At 50.7% G+C, this 13,846-nt stretch overlaps 1 protein-coding gene across 2 annotated transcripts; it reads left to right on the top strand.

The window, feature by feature from the left end:
• The first annotated feature begins 1,005 nt into the window (after positions 1-1,005).
• SHOX2 (short stature homeobox 2) lies at positions 1,006-11,454 on the top strand. 2 transcript variants are annotated; one of them, XM_036349068.1, is made up of 5 exons: positions 1,006-1,544; positions 4,582-4,790; positions 7,190-7,247; positions 7,562-7,650; positions 9,156-11,454. In XM_036349068.1, exons 1-5 carry the CDS (start codon positions 1,190-1,192, stop codon positions 9,447-9,449), a joined length of 1,005 nt encoding a protein of 334 aa, XP_036204961.1. In that variant the 5' UTR covers positions 1,006-1,189; the 3' UTR covers positions 9,450-11,454. The 2 variants fall into 2 exon arrangements, with proteins under 2 accessions (XP_036204961.1, XP_036204962.1); XM_036349069.1 differs by having other exon boundaries at positions 9,192-11,454.
• The last annotated feature ends 2,392 nt before the right edge of the window (positions 11,455-13,846 follow it).

A 13,846-nucleotide genomic window follows, 5' to 3' on the forward strand; every position in this document is an offset into this window, starting at 1 on the left:
CGACCCAGCGCAGCTCCGGCTGCGGGCCGGGAAGCTGCAGAGTATCCTGGGCAGGGTGGGCGGTAAAGCCAGGATGCCGGGCTGCGAGGTGTAGGTGGGGTCGGGCCGGCAGCGGGGATGTAGACTTGCAACATCGGGTCAGGATCACGGAACTGGGTTGCGGGGCGCCTGGCGCAGGAGCAGGGCAGGGGTGCGGGGCAGCCCAGAAGCCCGGCGGGGATGCGGGGTCTGCCGCGGAGTCGGGATCCCGGACTCCCTCCGGCAGCCACGCACTTGTCAGTTTCCTTTTGGCCACGCCCCGGCGGAGTAGGTCCAGCTCCCTGGTGTTTAACTAAGTCTTGACACCAACGCAAAATCCACGCCTAATTAAATTAATTAGGGATTCTTGTCAATCCTGGATTAATGGCCAAGTGCGCAGGCGGCCGAGGCTCTCGGAAAACCCGGACGGCCTGGGACCTGCCTCCTCTTCCCGCCCCTTCCCGTCCCCCTTCGCTGCCCTCCCACTCCAGACCCAGCCTGCACGGACTCTAGTTTAATCTCTTCTCTCTCTCTCTCTCTCTCTCTCTCTCTCTCTCTCTCTCTCTCTCTCTCTCTCTCTCTCTCTCTCTCTCTCTCTCTCTCTCTCTCCTCTCTCCCTCTTGCTCCCCCCCCCCATTCCCACCCCCACCCGCAGGTAGCGGCGCGGGTGCTTCCCGGGAAGGGGCTCCCTCCGAGTTGCGAAGGGAGGTAATTTACTCGGAACAAGGGGCCGCCTCGGCGAAGTATAAATAGTGAGACTTCAAGCGCAGCGTCGCTATCAGATCTGAACTCTCCGCAGGAAGAATTGTCAAAGATCTTAACATTGAACAAGCGGGCTCCGGCAGCGAAGCCTCAGTTCATATTTCCCTCGGCCCCCGCCCCTTCCCTCTTCCTTCTCCTCCTCCCCTCCTCCTTCCTCCTCCTCCTCCTCCTCCTCCTCCTCCTCCTCCTCCTCCTCCTCCTCTTCTTACTTCTTTTTCTCCTCTACTTCTCTTTCTTCTTTATTCTCTTCTTTTTCTTCTTTCTTCCTCCTCCTCCCTCTCCACCCCATCCCCTGCCCCATTGATGTGTTGTTACTGGGGGGGCTGGAGCAGTAAAAAAAGAAGAAGGAAAAAAAGAGCGGGGCTTGGCGGTGAGAGGTTGTGCGCGGGGCTGCGGGGCATCGGTGGCGATGGAAGAACTGACGGCGTTCGTCTCCAAGTCTTTTGACCAGAAAGTGAAGGAGAAGAAAGAGGCGATCACCTACCGGGAGGTGTTGGAGAGCGGGCCGCTGCGCGGGGCCAAGGATCCGAGCGGCTGCGCGGAGCCGGGCCGCGACGACCGCAGCAGCCCGGCAGTCCGGGCGGCCGGCGGAGGCGGCGGCGGAGGAGGAGGCGGAGGCGGAGGCGGAGGAGGCGGAGGAGGTGCAGGAGGAGGAGGAGGAGGAGGAGGCGGAGGAGCTGGAGGAGGGCGCTCTCCGGTCCGGGAGCTGGACATGGGCGCCGCGGAGAGAAGCAGGGAGCCGGGCAGCCCGCGGCTCACCGAGGGTAACGACCCGATCCCCGGCCCCGGTTCCCCTTCCCGCCTTCCCAACTCCGCTTAGGCGGGAGAGGACCCCAAAGCCCGGCGGGGTGGGGGGCCGGACGAGGCGAGGGCCCTGGGATCCCAGTTTGGACGCGGGAGTGATGAAGGTGGGAGTCCGCTGGTGTGCATGGTCGTGGGTGGGGTCCGGGTGTCTGCGAGGAGGGGGGCGTATGGGGATGGTGCGCGCCCTTCTCGGGCGCTCCGGCTGTTCCCATTCCACCCCAATGCGCTTTTCTCCGGCGGGAGGATGGGGCCTCCGCGCGGACGGCCCGCAGGCGAATGGTGAAGTTCGCGGGGGCCGGGTGCAGGCGGGGTCCTGGCAGCGGCGGGGCCCGGCGGCGGGATCAAGGTTAGCATCTAGAGTTTGCGGGGACCCCTTTTCTAGGGGAGAGAGGAAAGAGAGGAGAGAAGAAAGAGGAGAGAGAGAGAAAAAATGTCACCCTCCGGTCGCCCGGGGGTTTGGGACCGCCGCAAAGAACGGCTAGAACTCGGCGAAGACCCTGGATCCCTGGATCTTGGGGGGCCAAACTTCGCATTCTCGTTGGGCTATGAAGGTAGAACGAGGCCGAGGCGAGCTAAGGTCCAGCCTATGCTGTTTGTCCTGGGAGACGTGTGAGGCTCCTCTTTTTTGTTTGTTTGTTTTTCAGTATTTACACAATTCCGCTTACTGCTTCGCCTCATCCAGTACTCTGGTTTTGTGCGTGGAAAATCCTCTGGTGCCAGCAAAGTGTTAGGAAGCGGCTTTACCTAAATGGTAGAGCGTGCTGTACCAATTCAAAGGAGTTCAACAATAAAATTAATTTGGCACTTGGTTCCTGCAGTAACTGGTGGGCTGCCATATTTTTCCAATTAAGAAAATATGTGACATGCGTAGAATCACATATTTAAGCAAGCAATTAAGTTGTTTATAACACGGTCTGTTCCTGTTTAGGCCAATAAGTGGAAATTTGGGGGCGAAGTAAAGATTATATTAAGTCTATTAATCAACTGGAAATGTGGACATCTTTTTTTTTTGAAGTCCCCAAAGTTTGAGAGGTATCCATGGTGGATGACATAAAATAGACAGCCTTTCACCCCTTGGGCAGTAGCTCGAGTGTGTTTTCATATTTAAATTTTATTGCACTGTGAGTGAAACTATTTTATTAACTTGGCTGTGAATGTTTGCTACTATGCTACCCACTTCCTTCCAGGAGGAAGGACACATGTCCACAAAACGAACTCTGAGACCTAGAAATGCTGGCATCACTTAAGATCACCACAGTAAGAATGGCAGGCAGGTCTGAGATCTGGGGGCCATTCTTTCGCCTCCAGACGCTGCACCAGGTTCTCCTAAATTTGGAAAGTGTTGGCATAGCGGTCTGACGCTTCAGGGCAGCCTCCTGAAGCCTGGGTGAAGCCGCAGCTCTGGGCCCTGGGCACAGCAGCGCCAAGACCGAGAGGTTAAGGTCTGAACCAGGGGTAGGGGCAGTCCTGGGATCGTTCATTTCCAAGCGCAGGGCAAGTCTTAATTTCTCTGCAGGCCAGCTCTTTTGGAAATGATGTTTAACTACCATGCTGATCTGGAACCTGGGCTGGGGAAAAACTGCCAACAGCCTGGACTATCCAAACTCAGCTTTGACGCTTTAAAAAACAAAACAAAAAACAACCAAGTCTCCAACTCAGGGGCAGAGGATGAAGAAGGTTCAGGGGGCAGTTTCTGTTGTTGAGGTGGCTCCCCTGATCACTGCCACTTGGCTTTAATGTACAGCGGTTGGCAAAAGTAGGCTTACAGTTGTGAGTATGCGAACGGTTTATTCTCGTCTTGCTATTTATTAATTATCACATTGTTTGTGTGTATTGCAACTGTACACCTACTTTTGCCCACCCCTGTGTATAGCCCTATCCCTTGGGTATCTCTGTGTGCTCACATTTGCAGAGCTCCCGTTTTTAAAGGGAGGAGAAGAAAGGGCAGGAAAATAGCAACGGATGTGTGCAAACCCAGAGCAGGAAAAAAATGCATATTTTATTAAACATCCGAGCTGGTGGATGCATGAAAAGGCTTTGAGTAACCAATAGAAACCGCGGATCGCGAATGTTCTGCCTGAACCTGTTGATCTCTGCGGGTTGAAGCATTTTAGGGTCCAGTCGGCCTTTCCGATGGGGAGAGACATGGAAAGAGCCGAGGCGGCGGTCAGTCCCGCGAGCCCTGGGAGGCTAGTTTTCTGCCTCTCGCCTTCTAGCCCGGCGTGGGCGGCGAGCCCTCCAGGCTGCCAACATGGCGTGGACGCCTCTGCTCAGGCGACAGAGGTCCGGCTGGCGGGGGCCAAGGACCGCCGGGCGGCCCGTGGGCTGCCCGTGGGGTTTGGTCCGAGCCGTGGGTCAGCGCCGAGCTCCCGGGGATGCGACTCTCCGCGATGCGCAGCAAGAGGGGCTCGTTCTGCATGCGACCCTGTGGCCCAAGTGTTACCAAATTAGACCAGCAAGTTGGAGAGAGACAGAGAGGGACTGGCGGGCCGAGCTGGCCGGAGACGGGCCCAGCGCTCTCTGCAGGCGGGGCGCGGGTGGGAGGCCGGAGCGTGGCCTCCCCGCGCCCTCCTGCCCGCACCGCTCTCGGGAACGGGCGGGGCGCGGCTCTTTTGATTTCTGTGCGTATGCAGGAGAGAGTGAGCGGGCGAAGGGGTGAGTGCAATGGATTTGCTGTTCGGAAGGGGACGGCAGGGAGCAGCGGGGGTGGGTCATGAGGTGAGCGGAGGCCACAGTTTCAGAGGCAAGGGTGGGTGAATGCCCATCTTGCCCGAGGGCGGCCACCTAGAGTTGATCTTGCGCGTCTCCCGGATCCTCGTCCTCCTCCGGGCCGGGTGAGGGACTGGGCAGGAACTCCAGGAGGGGGCAGGATCCGCCATCCGTCTCGAGACGAATCTGGTTAATGGGATTTGTTGTGTTTTTATCTCTGTGTCTGTGTGCTGCTGTATGCGCGCGTGGACGTCTGTGTGGCCCTGTACATCGTGGCGCCCCATCCAGTGTCCCCGGAGCTGAGGGATCGAAAGGAGGATGCGAAAGGGATGGAGGACGAAGGCCAGACCAAGATCAAGCAGAGGCGAAGTCGGACCAATTTCACCCTGGAACAACTCAACGAGCTGGAGAGGCTTTTTGATGAGACCCACTACCCGGACGCCTTCATGCGCGAGGAGCTGAGCCAGCGGCTGGGGCTGTCGGAGGCCCGAGTGCAGGTATCTGACTGTGAGGAGGTCGAGGCAGGGTCCAGGGAGGGAGGAGGGGCACGCCAGGGGTTGGAGAGGCGGCTTTCAGGACACGCACTAAAGGTGCAGGTTCCAGGGGCTGGAGTGAGGTGAGAAAGGAAGGGATGTCCCAAATAGAGGTCTTATTTTCCAAAGTAGATCTTAGTCCTAAACCACCCCCCCCCCCCCTTCACCCTATTCCAACATATGTTCCCAGCAGAAGAAAGCTGTGCTGGGCTTGCTCCCAGAGTTTCTATAAACCACACCCCCCTCGCCTCATGATGCCTTTAATGTGGTTTAATCCTAATGGGCCTACTTTTATAAGCCTTAAAAAAATCCCACAGAAAACGTTTTATCTTCTGGATGTCTTAAAAGTTACAACGAATATTCTGTTCGCTGGAGTTGGGTTTCCTTGAGGGTCTGCTCTGGGGTCTAGGTTTGCCAAGCGGATATGCCAATTAGGTTTATAGATGTACAGACTATAAAGAAAATTAGCAACTGTTAAATGCAGAAATTTACAGTCTGCCGTTAGCAGTTGATCTCAAACTGTGTGCGAAACAGCAGAGAAACAAATGCATTTTGGTCACTCTTTGTTCCCTCACTTAACCAACGCAGCGAACCTGAACCTACAGAAACTTGATTTTAAAACAACCCACAGATCTTAATGTTGACATTTTCAAAGTCCGACACCAGTGACTACCATAAATAATGATATAAGGATTGTTTTTTGTTTTTGTTGGGTTTTGTTTGTTTGTTTTTTTCTGGTCTGAGGGTGAAAGTAGGCTTTGGGAGCGGTTAATTTGAAAATGTATATGCAAACATGCATACATATCCTAGGTTTATGGAGAACAAATTTAAATGTTTCAGACTGTATTTCGCTCAAATAATAAAATAGGAGAAAATGATGGTCATTATTTGTTTGAACACATGGAGCAGTTTTAGGCCTGAACATCTGCAGCTGTTACAAAGTATCACTGTAACAGATACTCCCTGGGTCTCTGGGCGCAGAGACCACCATCTGCAGCGAACTATGCAATTCTTATGGGGCTTCCTCGCATCTTGTAATAGGATCAGGACAAAAACAGCAGTGGAGTTGAAGGGGAAAAGTAATAATAGGCTGCCTTGGTCATCACAGCATCAACAGCGGAGCCTTCCTTTTTAAGCCTCTCCTGCTTTGCTCTGTGTACTGAGATCTCTAGAGACTCAGCAACCCCTTAAAGACGTGATGATAATTATTACAGTTATGAGCATTGGTATCTCAGTTCCAACTCTGCTAGGGGAAAAAAGAGGCAAGAAGCCTCAGGCCATGTGAGTTGCACAAAGGATGCCACCCTGGCATGAAATCTACCCTTCTATTACACTAAATGGCAGGGGAATTTTTGAAGATTTACATTGACTATGACACTTGCTTTTAAAAACAAGACAAAGCTCAGAAGCAATATTTTACTTTCATGTGTTTTAAACATTAATTGGTGAATCAGTCAATATGCTATATTATTGGAACATAATGCTGTATTATCAGAGTAAAAAAAGCAAGCTTTCTTTGAATTTTAAAAAGTCTGTCAGATTGCCTCTAAAAGTTGGCAAGGTTATTTAAGAAGGTAATATCTGGGAGAAGATAGTATCCAAGAGTTACTTGATTCATATTCCAACCCCTTTCACACAATATTCTCTTTTTTATTTTTCTTGTAAGAAGTGATTTTATTGCCGATCTTTATTTTTTCATACTTAAAAAATTTTTTGAGCTATTTTCTGGATGCTTCTCTACTACCCTAACTGTGAGCATGGGCTATTTCTATAGAAGCAAATTAGATTATCATGATAATAGTACAATTATTCTGCTACTGTGTTACACTCTGTTGCACAGAGGAACAGAGAAATTCTAAACTTCTTTGTAGTGAGGCTTTTATGACACTAATTACCTCTTCCCCCACTCTTACCCCCTCCCTCAGCCCCGAGGAAAAAAAGAGTCACTATTTGCTTTGGTGTTTGGTTTTTCTTGAAGATGAAGCTAATTAATATTACAGACTATTAATGAGCACATTCGTCTCAGGTCTTACTGGGCAAACATCTAAACCCATTATCACTTTGGTATCAGGTATCAGCAAGAGTTTTAGGCCTTGGGAACTCTGTAATGTAGAAAGATGAAACCAGGACTAATAGCAATTTATCAATAAACTATCTTGCAAAAGTATATGAAATCTATATATTTTTGTCATTACTTTACACTTTTAACTTTGGAAATTGAGATTGTTCTATTAATTCAAAGGTTGCTTGCTACATCTCCTAGTTTGTGCCTAAAGCACTACTCTTTTTTTCATCTCCTTTTGTAATTTAAAAAATGTTTGAGTCATAACATCTAGGTTATATATTTTCTCTCCAATTTGTAGGTTTGGTTCCAAAATCGAAGAGCTAAGTGTAGAAAACAAGAAAATCAACTCCATAAAGGTATGGTTCTCAGACAAAGAACATTTGGTATTCTAAGTAAAAAGAGAGTGGGGAATAGTGCTATTACAAATACAGAAAAATCTTCTCAAAGATAATCATGGTCCTTGCTTAAAAAGCTGCTCTGAAGGCAGTTAATGAGAGTCCTAAAGTTTGGGAGTGAGCTCGATTTATTTTAATTATGGCAGTAGTTTAGGAAGATAAGAGATTATTTCCAAAGGGATTAGTTCTATCTTGGTACCATTTGGAACCCTGGAAAACAATGCTGGAAATATTCATCTCACATGATTGTGTTTTGTTTCCCCCATTCTTTGCAGGCGTCCTCATAGGGGCTGCCAGCCAGTTTGAAGCTTGTAGAGTTGCACCCTATGTCAATGTAGGTGCTTTAAGGATGCCATTTCAGCAGGCAAGTACAGCCCAGTTTCAACCTGTTTTTAACTGTTAAACGACCTGGATGTTTGCTTGAACTGTTGACCATCCCCCTCTCTCTAAGCCCAGTGTTGGTGTCCATACAGTTGGAGAATCAATTTTGAGATAATATAGTGGACCTTCTCCCCTTTAAAAACCTATAGAGTGTCAGGGGGCCACAAGCCTGGTCCTTTCTGTACTCATGGGAAACCCAGAGAAGCCTGAGGGCAGTAACAGATCCTTTAAAAATGCACTAAAGATTGAGCTTGGGGAGAGGAAGGAAACGGCTTTTGATTAAGATTTTGTCAGATCCAATACAGAGGTTAGTCCTAAGGTGTTTCTAAGGCAATTCTCTAAATATTTTTCTAGGTAAAGTCACATTAACTGTCTCTGACAGAAGAAAAGGAAATAAATAAAAGTACTCCCTACTCAGGCTTGATTTTTTTAAAGCTGTCTACAAACAAAGCTCCATCTTTAGTAGAGAAGGCAGCCCTGCCTTGGTCTTCCCAGGGATGCCCTGCCTCTGCGTTGCCTTTCTGAGCCATAAAGAAATCTTTAAGACTACATCTAAAAGGACAGCCTACAGCAACGATTTAATCCTGGGAACTCCCAGTGCTCTGAACTCCCCACTCTCCAAGCCTAAAGGCTTCATCCTTTCCCAACCAGTTCCTGACCTACCCTCATCCTCAGCCAGGACCCCTGCTTGGTAGGACTATGAAGTCATGGATTAGTTCTCAGTTGTCTCTGGGGAGACACATGGGTGCACCAATGTATTGAGAGTTAGTGTTAGGGAGGTCTTAGCTTTCTTGGCACCACCGGACTCTGGTATCTTGGTGCTAGGCTTTTGAAGCCAGAAAGAATGACTGGGGAAAGAGAAGGGAGTCTTAAAAGGAGAACCTTACTTTTCAGAAGGTGATCTGTAGGTCTGCAGCATCAGCAGCACCTGGGAGATAGGCAGAAATTCAGAAATTCAGGGCCCAACCTAGACTTTCTGAAAGGGAATCTGCATTTCAACAAGATCCCCAGGTAATCCTTACAGGAGTTACAAGTACCAACAATTGTGCTAATTGTGATGAAGATGCAGTAACATGCAAAGTTTTGTGGTTTGCTTGTTGGTACTTAAGTGCTTTAGTAGTGAGGTAAGATGTGCATGACAGCATCAAGAGAGGAGGGTAGCTGGCCCTCACCCCGTTTTGCCAATACACCATTGTTATTTTGAGGAGGGTGATGTTTTGTAACAATAGCCACGTGGCCCTCTCCTGGGCCCAGCTCCCGAAGGGGCGGCCACATTCCTGCAGTTGCAGCGCCCCTGGGCCCAGGGAGATAAGCCGAGCTGAGTGAGTTGCAGAGATTCGGGGGCACTGGAGTATCCCCGTGGCGCCCCAGATTCAGTAACTGACCAAGAAGGTCAGCCACATGCCCCGTTACCATCCCCGCCCCAGCCTTCCCCTGAGCCACGCTGGACGCCGTTAATGCTCTGTTTCTATTCTGTTGTCACCCTAGGATAGTCATTGCAACGTGACGCCCTTGTCCTTTCAGGTTCAGGCGCAGCTGCAGCTGGACAGCGCCGTGGCGCACGCGCACCACCACCTGCACCCGCACCTGGCTGCGCACGCGCCCTACATGATGTTCCCGGCGCCGCCCTTCGGACTGCCGCTGGCCACGCTGGCCGCGGACTCGGCCTCCGCCGCCTCCGTCGTGGCTGCCGCCGCCGCCGCCAAGACCACCAGCAAGAACTCCAGCATCGCGGATCTCAGACTGAAAGCCAAAAAGCACGCGGCCGCCCTGGGGCTGTGACGCCGACGCCAGAGCCCTGGTTGCGCCTCCAGCGAGGCGTGCACCCACCCCGCACGCCCTCCGCGCCCCCCGCGCCCCGCTGCTCCTCCGTCGCCCCCTCCGCACTCCCGGAGCCCAGCCTCTTGCCGCCCGGCTGATCGCCCCTTGCCCGCTTCAGCATCTCGGACTCGGAGGGCAGGACTCAGCGCGGGACCTGCGATCCCTCAAGGCGCGTCTACGCGTTGGCTGCTGACCGTGCAGCTATTTAAGGGCCTAGCATTCAGCTTTGCAGGGGCGGGTTTGGGGAAGTCTGGAGAGATGTTGGATACGGGAGTGCTGGGACACCGGAGTGTGGCTTCTGGCAAAGCTGCAAAGATGGACTCTTGCTCAGAAATAAAAAACCTGTTAATTAAAAAATGAACAAAAAAAGTAGAAGAGACAAACAGAAAACAGAGAAAGGGAACGTGTTTCTGATTACTATTTGAAAGAAGCTGAAATCGGAGAGAGAACCAAGGAACACACACACACACAAATTAAAGTATTTTATATGTTTAAAAATATGGAAAAATAACCTGGAAGAATCTCGAGAGAATGGGGGGGTTGGGGAGTTACCAACTGAAAGTGTATGCCCGCCCCCATGGGCAAAGAAGGCAAAATGGAAGGAAGAGGTATACTTATTTAAAGAGTTAAGATTTTTTTAAAAAGGTGCGCAGCTGGGAAGTTCACAGGTTTTGAAACTGACCTTTTTCTGCGAAGTTCATTTTAATACGAGAACTTTGATAAGAGAGGCGGGCCTCCTTTTACGTTGAATCAGATACTTTGAGTTAAAAACCACCACGAATGGAAGAGCAAGAAGAGGGAAGAGAGTATAAAAACAAGGAGAGAAAAAAATGATATTAAGAAAAAAAAATGATACCACAGTGATTTCTCTGAGGAAAATTACAGCAGAACTGTCCAGGCTGTTGGCAGTAAATTCCAGTTTGCATGTTACTTTTATTCCATTGATGGTGTCTCCCCCCCCTCCCTGCTTACTCAGATGTACTTACTTCATTTTCATCTTCAGTACGAAAAACAATACCAAAAGCATCTGGAAATTGATGTTTATCTATATCTATCTCTATATATACTTGTGCCCAGTCTTTGATCCTTGGGGACAAAAGAAAAAAGGTGGAAGGGAAAAACTTTACACTCTGATTGTCCCAAGAACACGGAGGCGGGCAGACAATGTGGGGAAAGGAAAAAGAAAACAAAAGAAGACCAAATAAAATAATGAAGGTACAGCGCCTCCCAAGGTGCCCATAGGAGGCCCTCAGTGGTCGTCCCTGTCCCTTCCCCTCCCCCTTTTCTTGTCTACCCTCCTGCTGGTTACCTGAAGTCCTATTTGAGGACCCTGCTTTATTTCCCCCTCTCTATCCGTCCCACTTACCTTAAACAAAACCCAGCTAGATACAGGCACTAGGTTTCTGTAAAATATGTTGATACACACGAACAAAGTTTATTTTGGCTATAATGTGTGAACTGATGGTTGACTTTCGACATTTGCATTTTATCTCACAAAGGTGTATATTAAAGTACTTTTTTGTTTGTTTCGGTTCATGTAGCTGTTTAAAAATGGGATACCCTGGACTAAGCAATCTGTATCCCAATGCTCTAGAAAGCCTCCTTAGTTTTTTTGTGTTTTTTTTTTTCCTTCTTATTTACAAGAAAGAAGAAAAGCTCTTTTCACTGAACTTGAGTATGCGGTTGAGCTTTGTAACTATTTGTTCTCCATGAAAACAAATTATTTATATTTGCCATATTTTTTCTAGTGTATTAAGTTATTTTAAACAAAAGAAGATGCTGTTATTTCCATGACGTATTGTCGGTACAAAATGTTTCGGTTTCACCTCTGTTAAAACCTTTTAAATAAGTGCCAAGTTATTCATTGAAGACACTTTGCGATCAATTGAATGAAAATAGTATTGTTTCATTTGATGGGGTTCGCGTCATCTTTGTTCCTGTTGTTATTAAACTATCCGAGATAGTCTTTCCTTCTTCCTTTTTGATGAATGTTTATCTGTCGATTACACCAACTTGGAAAGCGCTCGCCTCTGCGCCTACAAGCCGCAATCACGGGGCCGTGAGAACAGTGGCTCTGCGGCACCACACTGAACCAAACTCCCCCTCCCCCATTTTATCCACTTGGCATAGAATCCGGATTTATTTTTACACCAAGTCAATAAAGGAACACATTATATATAAAATAACAGAATAGAATAACCCCCTTCCCCAAGATGGACTCTCGCTCTTCATTCTGCTGCACTTTGGCCCTTGAAGAAGTTTATTTGGGAGATACTTTGGGTAGGAAGAGAAGCGGAATCACGCGGCGCAAAAGTCACTTGGGTTAATTGTGGCATAACTAACACTCAGTCCCAAGTCGCCGACCCTCCCCGGAGGTGGGCAGGCGATGATTTCGGGGAGTAGGGCAAGAGCCGCGGTGGGGGCCAAGGCGCTGGGAAGGGCAGATACCCCACCTCGCCCTCCAGTTTAACTTTTGGACCGAAGCAGCTTCTTGGATTGGTTAAATTTAGGAAAATGTAGAAGCCAGGACCATGACCGTGATCAGGAAAGCCGGGTCTTAGCCATCAGAACACAGAAGAGCCCTTCCCCGCGTCTTCCTTGGGCCCCCTCCCCCATAACAAATCTCCCCAGTAAAGCCCAAAGACGCTTCGGGTCTTGGGGTTGGTAGAAACCGGGAAGATCGGCCCTGGCCCGGCCCGGCCCGGGGCAGAACCCTCCTTCCCCGCCGGGCTCTAGGAATGGGAGGCACCCCCTGCGAAAATCGAGGGTGTCCCGAGTGTCCCCTGGGGCCCTCAAGCCCCCCGCCCCCCCTCAAAAAAAACCCATCCCTGCGTCCTCTGGCCACACTCCCGTCGCCCCCACCCGGCCCTCTCCCGTGTTGAGTTCGCATGCAAATCTGTTCCTTCGCGTAGGAAGGGGTGATACGTTCATATTTATCTTTTTGCTTTCAAAGACCAGAGACCTAGACTAGGGACGTCTTCGGCGCGCAGGCCTCGCGCGTCTCCCGACAGACGCGCGTCCCTAGTTTCTTAATAAACATCTGCCCGCGGCGGAGCGCGCTTTGAAGCGGCCGCGCAGCTCAGCGCGCCTGGACCAGGTGGCCTGCGGGGAGCTCCCGTTGGCGCCCCGGCCGGGCCCGCACCCGCAGGCTCCAAGCCCCGACCCTAGACCCTAATCCAGCCCCCGACGCGGGATAGGACAGTTCCTGGGCACCCCGAGAGAGGTCAGAGGTCACGGGAGAGCTTGGGTTTGGGGAGCTGGTGGTTCTGTCCCCGGTGCAGCCCAGCCCGTCCCCGCAGCCAAGCTGGGGGGGGGGGGGGGGGGGAAGCCCGAGGTGGAAGGAGGCGGTGTGCTCCGGCCCAGACCTGCGAGCGCCTAGGTCAGCCAGGAACCTTCCCTGGGACCGGAGGCTGCGGGGCTGGGCGCGGAGCCCCGAGGGATCGGGCCCCGAAAGGAAGCGCGCGGAGCCGAGGACTCCGCGGAGGCCAGCCAGGCGGGGTGAGAAAGGCCAAAGTTTCTGGGCCCCATCCTCTGAACGGGAGCCCGGCGCGGCCCGTGGGACCCGAGCATCAGGGGCGCCCGTGGCATCCGCGCCTCCTTCCTTCCACGTCAGCTCTGCTGAGACTAAGCGCGGGCGGAGGCTGCCTTTCCTGGCCGTCCCGGCCGGGTCCTTCGGGCTCAACCTCCCACTCGCGCAGGCAGGGCCGGCTTTCCTGGGGCGTCTGGGCCCAAACTCTCAGGCAGGAGCCAGGGTGTTCCAACCCCGAGTTTCCAGAGCCACCGGAGAAGGAGTCGGAGGAAGCCTTCATTTTAAGTTTCAATAAGGCCCAACATGCATGTGGTTTGGGTCCAGAGTCAGTACTCTTAATAAATAATGAAATGAAAAGTGTGCCCCCCCTCCCCCCTCCAGTCTTTCCGGGTGTGCAAAGCCTTCCGGAGCTACAGAATCCCTGATTGGGGGAAACCGCGCTTAAAGAGACTATTCAAGTGTTAAGGACCCTATGATGCGAGAGGCCCACTAAGATCAGAGGCCTTTGCTTGAAGCTGGACTGATAAATAACTCTTTTGAGTTTTTCCTTAGATTTATAACTTTTAAGCTACTCAGATGGTAATACTTTAGTATAATGCAAAGCTCAAATTTCGGAACTATTTTGATTTCTGAAAAATGCCTTTTTGGCTTCAGTGACATGGGATCCTGTTATTTTTTCACAAATCAGTTTACATCATAAATTGCAAACATTTGCAATAAGATCTCAAGATTGTTTATTTTATGTAACCTCAAGCACTCGACTATGTTAAACACCAGTACAGAAAGTCTGTGAAATCAGTTTAATGTGTGTGAGGGAATTAAAGGATCA

The sequence above is a fragment of the Myotis myotis genome, unplaced genomic scaffold (assembly GCF_014108235.1).
Source record: "Myotis myotis isolate mMyoMyo1 unplaced genomic scaffold, mMyoMyo1.p scaffold_m19_p_2, whole genome shotgun sequence".
Lineage (NCBI taxonomy): Eukaryota > Metazoa > Chordata > Mammalia > Chiroptera > Vespertilionidae > Myotis > Myotis myotis.